General features: G+C 54.9%; 1 protein-coding gene across 1 annotated transcript; it reads left to right on the top strand.

Moving 5' to 3' along the window:
• Positions 1 to 4,179: 4,179 nt before the first annotated feature.
• EI90DRAFT_2835652 (uncharacterized protein) lies at positions 4,180 to 4,467 on the top strand (the record flags this gene model as incomplete). The annotated part of the gene is made up of 1 exon (XM_039053652.1): positions 4,180 to 4,467. A coding segment is annotated over one exon (288 nt), but the record flags the coding sequence as incomplete, so codon positions are not given.
• Between the last annotated feature and the right edge of the window lie 6,992 nt (positions 4,468 to 11,459).

The following is an 11,459-nucleotide window of genomic DNA, read 5'->3' on the forward strand; positions in this document are numbered from 1 at the left end:
GGCTCCCGGAACTCCGAACTCCGACTTCCGGAGCCCTACTCCCCCTCCATCACCTTCTCCTTGCCAACTCCCAAGAGGTTATCCCACCTCCAGCTCGGACACCACCTTCGGTCCGACTCCGGAACATTCCGGGTCCGACCCCAACCTCGACACCTTCCAGACGAGCATGCAACACCTATGTTCCCGACTCTGGACCTCTGCTCCGGAATCCTGTTTGCGTCTCCGTCTCCGGAACCTCCGGTCTTAGCTCCGACCTCGGACTTTGACCCCACCTCCGCTTATACCCATTGTATTGGTTAGCTCATTCCATTTAATTATGTTTGCCAATATTCCGGAGTTTAACCTCCGAGTTCGGACTTTCCGGACTTACTCCGGACCTTGCAACTATTGCATTGTCCATTTCAATTCCGCTATTCTCCCTCATTCCTATTTGGGCTGCTGCTTCCTTTCTATTCAGTCAGCTAGCCATTCCCGACTCCCATCCTCCTTCCTTCCTTCTTGGGCCTTGGCCCTTCATTCCTCCTTTGGGAAACACCATTGAGTCAAACACTTGACCCTCGGTGTTGTTCCTCTTTCCATCTCCCTTTGTCTCCTTTTGTCCTACCCTTGTTCCTTTTGATTCCGGACCCCTCCTTATATACAATGTACCTAGTAACTTGTAACCTCAGTCCGAAATCGACATGAATTCCCCCCAAGAGACTTTCCCTCTGCTAGATCCGAAATTAGGGACCCCTAGGACAACCAGCAATGGCACAGCGCTCCGCATGAGTCGCTGAGGCCGAGGTCCTTCCACGCTAAGTCTCTGATTCCACTCCGGAGTCGTCCGAATCCACACATTCTAACACACGCAACCACTAGAGTGAGTCGATGCCTGAAGCTCTGCCACATACAACAAATGCTTTCAGGTTACTCGCTGTTTCTATCGATGATAAACCGACAAATCTGAAGAATTTACGCCCTTGGCTCAAGCAGATCCAAAGCTGCAATCCATGAGATTGCCATTCCCACAATGGATAAAACCATCACCTCGATGTCCATCACCCTCAATGACCCCCCTCCAGATGTACAAGAGTTCCTCTTGTTTGTTAGCACTCTGATGTCATGAGTCGCCTCATCAAAAATATGCTGGAGATTTCGCGTATCCAAGCACCTGTCATATCCGTGCATACCCGATCCCGACCCGACTCCCGGACCTCCTCCTTCCCCACCTCCGGAGTCATACCCTACAGCTGCCCGTTCCGATACTCACCTTCGGTCCTGGCAACACACCTCCTTCTACCCCCCCATGCCACCTCTACTCCTCCTTCCCTCTCCTCCCCTATCTCCGTCCACTCTGATACTCACCTCGGACCGAACACCACCCCTCTCGCCACTCTCTTACCTTTCTCCTCTCTCCTCTCTCTGGTACTCTTCCGCTGACCCCCTGCCAAGTTACGACCTTCCACCGCTGTTCCGTACTTCGTACTCGGGCACCGCTTGTATCTTTGCTCCGAGCCTCCGTCATAGTCCCTACCTCGGACTTTGACTCCACCTCGGTCTTAGTCCATTGCATTGGTGACCTCATACTACGTAAACACCATTGCCAATATTCCTCGGACTTTCAACCCCACCTCCGTAACCTCCGTAACCTCCGCAACCTCCGAGCTTCGCAGATCGCCTTCGGCACTTTCGCCGCTTGTAATGTATCTTTTGCGTTTTCCCCTCATCCCTATTTGGACTGCTGCTTCTTCCCATTCTAGCCAGTTAGTCATCATCCCCACTTCTCCTCATCCTCCTGCCCCTCTGGGCCTCGCCCTCCCTACCTCCTTTCGGACATATCACAGGTCCTGTCTTATGACCTTCGGTACCATTCCGCTTCTGTCTACCCTTTGTTCCCGTTCGGACATCTTCGTTCCGATTCGGATCCCTTGTGCTTTTGCCCCCTCCATTATTGTCAGGGACGCATCCGGGGTGGAGGGGGCCCAGCTGTAGCGCCCAGCGGAGGGACCCTCTCAGGGGACGAAGCGGGCGCGCGTACTGACGGGCCCGATCTGGGACTGTAGTCCCTGGCCACTTAGACTGAAGTGGAAAACGTGAGAAGAAGGTTACTTCTTCAGTTCCCACTTCAGGTACATTTATGTACATGCGGCTTGGGTCACATGACGGGTGCCACGTCATCTACGGAGAGGGCCGCAGCCATCCGGGTATCCCCGCGGGGGATCCCGAGGGCGTCCGCTGCAGGTGCGCATGCTAGGCATAGCGGGAAGTCGCCTGGGGTGTCCGAGCCGGACGGGTCAACAGTACAATGATACAAGGGAAGGTGGTCCGTGTAAATAGAAAGAATAAACAGAAAGGGAGAGTAAAATAAAGGAGAAAGAGGAAAGAGGGAAGAGGGAGGAAGGATGGGTAGCGGGGAGCGGGTGAGCGGGTGAGGTGGGCCCAGGTGGGCCCGGGTGGAACCGGGTCAGGCGGGTGTGCCCTGACAATTATATATATCGGCGCTTGTACATACTCGTTTGGGGCTCAGTCCGAAATCAACCTGAAATGCCCCCTAGAGACTTCCTGCTCACCTACTGTGAAATTAAGGACCAAATGGACAAACAGCAATGGCACAGCGCTCCACTTGAGTCGCTGAGGCCAAGGTCCCTCCACGCTAAGTCTCCGATTCCACTCCGGAGTCGTCTGTTTCCGCCCATTTCTAACAGCACCCGTCTCCTTGGAAGCTCGCAAGTCCTTTATTACATCCACTATTCTCTCAGTCGATAAGTCCACTCTCGTCAGCATTTGTCGCCTCATTCTGAACATTTGCAAGGAATAGGTTTTGATTGCCAAGATCTCGTACCAACGGTGGGGGAGAAAGCAGGCATCCTTCGGAGTATGAACGGGATGAGGTGCTTTTCATTGACTACCTCAACTTGATCTATGACATTTACAAAGAACCCAGCCTCTATCAAATGGATCTCACCACCAAACTGGAGCCTGCATGATCCCTAATTGGACTGTGCTACTGAGACCCGGCCTTGCGTTCTGTTCTCTTCAATCAACCGCTGCCTTGGTCACTTAGCCAGTGTATGCAGAATATTTCAGGGTCGCAAAGCTGGGAGTATCTCGCGGACCACTATCGGGTCCCTCAGGCTCTAGATCTGCTTCTTGGAGCGGCACATGAAAATGAGGTGATTCTTGGCCCAATGACATTGATATGGATAACAATGACAATGCTTCATTTAGAGCTCACGTTACAGCTACTGGGGACTCCATTCGTCCAGCCCAACAGCTTCTACCGTTTGATCCTGAAATGGCACACCTCACTTGGATTTCCGTACTTGGTGCTGTGATTGATGTCGAGAAAAGAACAAGCCGATGTCGCTCAATCATTAACTATAATTGGGAAGGAATACCACTTGAGGTAAGCCCATACTCCTTGTAATGTGGTACAGTCGTTACTCACAGGTGCTTCTGCCTGCTGACCTCCATTGGCACTCCCACCCTTCGTAGTAAAATACCTTGGGAAGACTTTCAACACATGGCACATCACTTCAGAAATCCTTCAGTCATCACTTGATCATCTTTGGTGCCACCGTGCATAATGTCACCATTTCAATCGAACAGAATGGGTTCTGGGCAGTGCACAGACAATGTACAAATCGGCTCAGATACATACCCGACAAGGCAACGCTCCATTCAGGGAGTCCGAGTACTGTCCCCGCAGAGCTGAAGCGAAACAGAGAGGATGCTAAGCCAGTCGCCAACCAAAGCATACCTGGCAGTGCTCCTGAAAACACACCTGTGAAGGCTGGCTCTCGGCATCTATGGAGGTGTTTTCTGACGAACGTAGGTTTCCTCTCGTTATTCCTCAGCTACTGTTTACGAGTCAGCCCTGTAGCTTTTTGCTATCTCCTCGCACTCACCTTTTCGTTTTTCTCTCCCATTGCAGTGACTCTTGAAGACGAAAAAGAGTTCCTCAACAAGTGCATTGTCATCATTGAGCGAGACAGCATCGGATCCCCTCTCTCTCCCACCACCACTGCGGTTGCCAACCTCGATCTCACCAAGGACCCTGGAGGCATTCTCCCTCATTGGCCGCTGGGCTCTGACCCCTCTTCTGAGGCCTACTCCGACTACTATGGCTTCCTTTCCAACCCTGTCTCCATCTACCACATGGGGGACCCCTGGCTGAGGCGCACTGGCCCCAAGGCCTGACGTGCACCAAAGGAGGCTAGACCCATCTGTATCCACCCGATTGCACCCCTGTGGCATAAACTCGGTCAACAGATTTACAAATACTTCAATTCCGTTAACCTCAAGTGGACGAGTATTGATCCTGCCTGCTTCACTGAAGTTGGAAAGGAAGCCGGTCCTCTTTTCCTTTGGGTGGGCGTGATTCCTGGCACTCTCTCCCGCGATGACGCTGAGGACGCAGCGGCACGCTGCCAGCAGATTCTTGCAGAGTCTCAGATTACCAGCATCGAAATCACATTCCGCAAGTCAGTCTTCACCAGCAGAAGTGTTCATCCAGCAATTGGGAAAATGGTCATCAACATCGATACCGCGAATGCTGTTATGTATGTACTTTTCATTGAAACTCTCCAAGTTGAGCTCATGGAAGGTTTCTCGTCCAGGATCAAAGCAGGATCCTTGCTCGATGTATGCATTGACCTCTTACTTGACGAACACTCAAGAGGCCATGTCAACGTCTGATCGATCCTCAATCCAGTGTATATGTCCGATGTAAAACTAAAGCAGTTAAACAGACAAACATCTAATTATGGACCAAAACCATCCCAGGTGCACCCGGTGCACTGCAGGTGGGATGAAGAAGGAACATGTTATCAAGAAAATTGAACAAATGAGCGTGGATCGGTATCTGTTCTGGAACAAGCGTGGAGAAGAGCTCACCTTTAAGGTATTGATATCTATTCCCATCATCATTAAGCCTCTTTTCATATGATTGGTGGGAACCAGCAATATTTCCAAGGGCTGGGAAAAGCACCCGGTCGGCCGGTCCAAAGCTCCTTAACTATGTCCTCCCCATTGATCCAACTGCCGACATACGCAGCCCATTCACTCCCGCACCTGGCCTCCAGATCGCCCCCAAAGCTTCCCTCACTTTGAAGGCACCGGTCTCTACATCTGCAAAACTACCGGCCTGCCTTGTCGCGAGCTCATCCTCCTCAGGAGCAAGGCCTACCAGAACAAACTCAAGAAGCTTGAGGATTTGGGGATGCTATTGAGGGTGAGGACACCACGATAGCTGGGGCATGGAAGATGTTTGAGGGAAAGTTAGAGGTGGAGAAGTCGATGAAGACCCTGAACAAGTTTGTCAGGGCACACCCGCCTGACCCGGCTCCACCCGGCCCAACCTGACCCGGTACCCCGCTGGTCCACCCTTCCTCACCTCCTCCCCCTTTTCCTTCTTCCCCCCTCATCCTCCCCTCCTCAGTTTCTCCTTATCTTACTCCTTCTTTATTCTCCCTTTATTCCATACGGACGACTTTCTCTGTATCATTGTACAATTGACCCATCTGCAGCGCGCCCACCATGTACCCGGCCCGGGCACCTCGGGCAACCTCCCGCTGTGCCCAGCACGCGCACCTGCACCGGATACCCTCGGGATCTCCCACAGAGACACCCGGGTGGTTACGGCTGTGTGTGAGGGTGACGTGGCACCCGTCATGTGATCCAAGCCGCATGTATATAAACGAACCTGAAGTGGGAACCGAAGAAGTAGCCTTCTTCTCAACCTTCCACTTCAGTCTAAGTGGCCAGGGACCACTGTCCCACATCGGGCCTGTCAGTACGCACGCCCGATCCGCCCCCCGCCAGGCTCTCGGTCCCGGATGCTATACCCGGACCCCCTCGACCCCGGACGAGTCCCTGACAGCAGAAGAAGGCTTCAACTTCATCTCCCCCGCCTCCCCTGCCTCTCCTGCCATGGTGACGGAAGAACAGTACGACGACCTCCTAGCCCGGTTCCAGGAACTGCAGGCTATTGTGGAGAACCAAGTCCTTAACCATCCCCCACCTGCTCCCGCGCCTGCACCCGCGCCTATTGTCACGACCCGACATATCCGACACTTCCCTCTACGCGTCCTAGTGTCACTTGGCCCGTCCCTCCCGCTATCATCATCATCCGTCCACCCATCCATCCACCCGTCACCCTCATCCGCACTTCCTCCCTCGCGCGCGTACCTCCCAACCTAGGTTGCCCGCTTCATTGTTGTCCGCCCCCAGCCGGACGGCTTGCTAGACGGCCGGATGGCCTTTTCTCTTTTGTCCGCTTGCGGACTATTGTTCCTCCTATTGTTCCTTGCTTTCCTTTTGTTGACCAAGTTTGCCGATATTGATTATTTGTTCCTTTCTTCATTCATTAATATCGCGCTTGATCTGCCACTCCTTCCGGGCCGCTCTCATTTAGTTACTTGTGTTTATAATGCGTGTAGGTTACACCGGATGTACCTCAGTTCGTATATCGACTTGGATTCCCCCTCTAACTCTTATCCTCATCGTAAGGCTTCTGTCTGAAATTGGGACACCAACGTAAGAACGAAGCGCAGCGCTCCACCCGAGTGTCACGACCGACAAATCCCGGGGCTCTGTCAGCGGCGAACCAATGCCGATAGGCGAATCCGCCGACCCGAAACCCATCCTAACCAGCCCCCAACCCCATGTCTGGCCTCCTGTCTTACTGCATGAGACTTGGCCAGTAATCAGAACCTAGACCCTGCCGGTATTCCGACCTTACCTCCAGTTCCTGAGCCCTTGGCGCTCCCGGCATTCAGTCATGCCTGCCTTGTCTCCATCCGATGTCTCCATCCGAACCACACTCATCACTTCCCGCTATGTGGTCACAGCCATGCCCCGCTTCCGTGCATTCCGCACCCTCTGCCCATCTCTGCACCTTCTGGCCACTTCTGGTTGCCCTTGACACCTCTGGTCAGGTCAACACCTCTGTACCTCTGTTGGCCTTCATGCTGTCCTTGTGTGACAGTGCTGGCAGATCAACCTCTGTTTGCGGACTTGTGTCGGCACCGCACCGACCCCGCTTATTTGCGGACTTGTATCGGCGCCGCGCACTGACCTCCGCTTTTCCTCCGGCCATTTGTCACTTGGCAGCTTGTCATTCATTCTTTGCCGAGTGCCATTCATTGTTTGCTTCCCTGCCAATATTGGCATTTGATCCCCTCTTTATTGGCACTAGGTTATTGATCTCATTCAGTTATTCATCAATAACCCTTGCCACTTATTGTTTATTGATCTGTTCCTCATTTCCAGTTCCCGGGCTCTTGTCCTTATTTAGTTTGACAATCCCCGCTTATCTCCGCGCCGGACCGCGCCGGACTGACCGGCCTTTCTATATTCCCTCTTGCCTATTTATATACCTTGTAAATACTTTTGGGGACCTCAGTCTGAAATCAACTAGAGTACCCCCCTGTCTGGTCTGAGTCTCTCCTTCTGCAAAGGGGGCTTCCCCCCTCTGAGTCTGTGCTCGCGGAGTCCGCGCTCCTCCTATAGGTCCGCTCCGCCTGCAAGTCTTGTTTGAAGTCCGCTGTAAGTGTCAGTCCGTAAATATGGGATCTCCCCCAAACGTCAAGCTCAGGGCACAGCGCTCCACCTGAGTCGCTGAGGCCGCGATCCCACTCTGCTAACCTTGAACAGCACTTCCGGACGCGCCGCATATTTCCGCCTGCATATCCGCGCGCGCGCTCCAACAGACCTCTGCATCACCTCCGACCTCAACTCAGACAGAACCCAATCCGTCGTCTATCTGTCTTCTGACAGTCTGCCAGACTCCAACAATATTCCCAGTCTCTGACAGCATCCCAGATCTCTGACAGTATTCCGACTCCGACAATAATCCCGATCTCTGACACCGAGTCACTGAAGCTAAAGTCCTGCCCCTCCGACCTTACGAGCCCGGACGACCTCGCGCGCCTCGCGGGTCACCCGGATACGCTTCTGGAACGTTCCTGACACCTATCCCCGCACCCGCTCCCACACCCGCCCCCAGACCCAAGCCACCTAAGGTCGCCCCCCCCACGCCCTTCTCAGGAGCCAGTGAGGACCTGGACCGTTTCAAAGCCGAATGTGGAATCTACTTCCACGTCCACGCGTCCGAGTTCCCCACCGCCCTCTCCCAGATTCTCTTCGTGTTGTCCTACATGAAGGGAGGGCCAGCAGGAGCATGGGCAACGCAACGCACAATCTCGCTGTTGACCGCAGGGTCTCCGGCACTCACCATGGACGAGTTCAATACGGAACTCGACGACATGTTCCAGGACCCAAATCAGGAAGCCACCACCCAGCAGAAGCTGGCGGCCATCCGACAGGGGAGCGACTCCATGGACAAGGTCATCCAGGAGTTCGAGATATTAGGGCCTGCCTCAAGACTGGGTGACGTAGGGCTGGTCGACCACTTCGAGCAAGCGATCAACACCCGGCTCCGCGAGAGCATTTACCGTCTCCGCCCTATGCCCACCACCTGGGCTGAATGGAAACGCGAGGCCACCCTCCTCGACAACCAGTGGCGACATTTCCAAGCCACCCAGCCACGAGCACCCCCACCTAGACCCCCACTCCCATCAACCAGACCCCCTCTAGCCACCACCCCCCCCTACGCGCGGCCCACACCCACCACTTCACGACCTACGCCCGCACCTGCACCCCCAACCCCCGCAACCCGTCCCACACCAGGAACAGGTCCACAGCCAATGGACCTCGACCGATCGAGGACTGACCAAAGACGGAAGGGGTTGTGCTACAATTGCAACGCCCCAGGCCATGTCGCACGAGAGTGCCCGCACCCTAAGGTCCACCGAGTCCGACGCCTGCATCCGGAGGACCTACGAGCGTTGATGGAAGGGCTGAAGAGGCAATTGGGTGAAGGACCAGAGGCAGAAGAGGGAGAGACAGGGCCAGACCCCCAGGAAGAGGATTTTCAGGAAGGCGACTGGTGAGGGATGCGCCCCGGCCGCCTGTAGAAGATAACCCGTGTAAATACCGCAACGTGCGCGAGTCAACGCCACTGCAGAAATTCCATCGAGTTATCGCAAAGAAAAAGAGGAAAAGTGCATCCTCTACCCACAGAAGTGAGAGACGCCCAGAGCTAACACCCGAAGTAGCGGTGTCTCCACCCGCCATTTACGTCCTTTCCAAACAATCCCCCAGGTCACTCAACCTCACGGTGACGTTGACCGCCCTGACCTCTCTCGCCCCTGTATCAGTGTCAGCCCTCCTGGACTCAGGGGCCACCGGGAACTTCGTAAGCCCTGAGTTCGTCCGGAAGCACAGGCTCGAGACCACCCCGCTCCCACAACCCATACCCGTCCGCAATGTTGATGGCACCCCGAACGAGAATGGGGCCATAACGGAAGAACTGGAAGCCCTCCTGACGTTCAGATGACATACAGAACGGGCCCGCTTTGCAGTTGCAAACCTGGGACGCCAATCCCTCATCATAGGGCACTCGTGGTTGCTGCATCACAATCCAGAGGTGGACTGGGTACGACAGAAGGTCGTCATGTCCCGCTGCCCATCCTCCTGCAGGGGGTCGTGAGTGGGAGACGACCAAGACCTCACGGTAGAGCCTGGGGACGGGATCTATGCTGCGATCCTCCCCCTGGGGTGGGGACATGACCTGAGAGCAACCACGATGCCATCCCAGCGGATGGCCCAGGAGGCCCACGACCCGGGGGCAGAGCCCGTGCCCTTTGAGATGTTGGTACCAGAGCACTACCAGGACTTCCGGGACGTGTTCTCTAAGGAAGCCTTTGACCAGCTACCCCCCCGGAAGCCCTGGGACCATGCCATAGACCTGGTGCCAGACGCGAAGCTACCCAGAGGAAAGACCTTCCCTCTCTCGCGACCCGAGCAGAAAGAACTGGACGAGTTCTTACGGGAAAACTTGCAGAACGGACGTATACGCCCGTCCAAATCCCCAATGGGGGTGCCAGTCTTCTTTGTCAAGAAGAAGGACGGGTCGTTGCGCTTGGTCCAAGACTATCGGAAACTGAACGAAATCACGGTCAAGAACTTGTACCCGCTCCCCCTCATCTCGGACATTCTTGCCCACCTTCGCAACGCCAAGTACTTTTCGGCCCTAGACCTACGTTGGGGGTTCAACAACGTCCGGATCAAAGATGGGGACGAGTGGAAGGCAGCGTTCACGACCAACCGGGGGTTATTTGAACCCATGGTGATGTTTTTTGGCCTGTGCAACTCCCCCGCGACCTTCCAGACCATGATGAACGACATCCTTCGGGATTTCATCGACCGGGAAGTCGTCATTTGCTACATGGACAACATCCTCATCTTCACTGCGACCCTAGAGGAACACCGGAGGGTAGTACGGGAGGTCCTGGAGACGCTGCGAAGGAGGAAGCTCTTCCTGAAGCCCGAAAAATGTAAATTTGAGCGGACACGGATTGAGTACTTGGGCCTCGTCATCTCGGAGGGCAACGTGGCGATGGATCCTGTGAAAGTCCGTGGAGTTCTTGACTGGCCGGTCCCAACCAAAGTGAAGGAGGTGCAGTCCTTCCTAGGGTTCGTGAACTTCTATCGCCGGTTCATCAAGGACTTCTCAGAGAAAGCACGCCCCCTCCACAAGCTGACCCGGAAAACCCAAGCCTGGAATTGGGGCCCGGATGAGGACGGTGCCTTCCTAGCCCTTAAAGAAGCCGTCACCACTGCACCCGTCCTCTCCTTCCCTTCAGACACCGGCCGCTTCAAGCTCGAATGCGACGCTTCGAACTTCGCAACCGGTGCAGTCCTCTCCCAGCTCCAGTCGGATGGGGAGTTCCACCCGGTAGCGTTCATGTCCAAAAGCTTCACGGACGTAGAACGCAACTACGAAGTGTACGACAAGGAAATGCTGGCGATCGTCCGAGCCCTTGAAGAGTGGCGGCACTTCCTAGAAGGCGTTGAAGAGAGGGTTGAGATCTACACCGATCACCCTGAGCTATTTCCGGACAGCCCAAAGGCTGAATCGACGCCAAGCCAGATGGACCCTCTTCCTCTCCCGCTTCCACTTCACCCTCGTCCACCGTCCTGGGAAGCTCATGGGGAAGCCGGACGCACTCTCCCGTCGTGCTGACCACCCGAAGGGGAGAGACGACAATGAGGGGCTAACTCTTCTCCAACCTGCCTGGTTCGAAGCCCGCGCGACAGAGGCAGTTTCGGTAGAAGGTGAAGAGGCGGGTATTCTGGGAAGGATATGTGAGGCAAGGGATCATGACGAGAAGGTAGTGAAGGCCATGCGAGAACTGGGTGAAGGGACGTTAAGGTCGGACGAATGGGAGAAGCAGGGTGACCTGATCCTATACCGGGGAAGGGTGTATGTCCCAAAAGATCCCCAGCTCCGCCATGATCTGGTATGGCTACACCACGACTCACGGGCGACGGGACACCCAGGGCGATGGAAAACCCTGGAACTCGTCTCCCGTGACTACTGGTGGCCCCGGATGGCTGAGTATGTCGGGCGATAT

The sequence above is a fragment of the Cantharellus anzutake genome (genome assembly GCF_015039405.1).
Source record: "Cantharellus anzutake strain C23 chromosome Unknown EI90scaffold_151, whole genome shotgun sequence".
Lineage (NCBI taxonomy): Eukaryota > Fungi > Basidiomycota > Agaricomycetes > Cantharellales > Hydnaceae > Cantharellus > Cantharellus anzutake.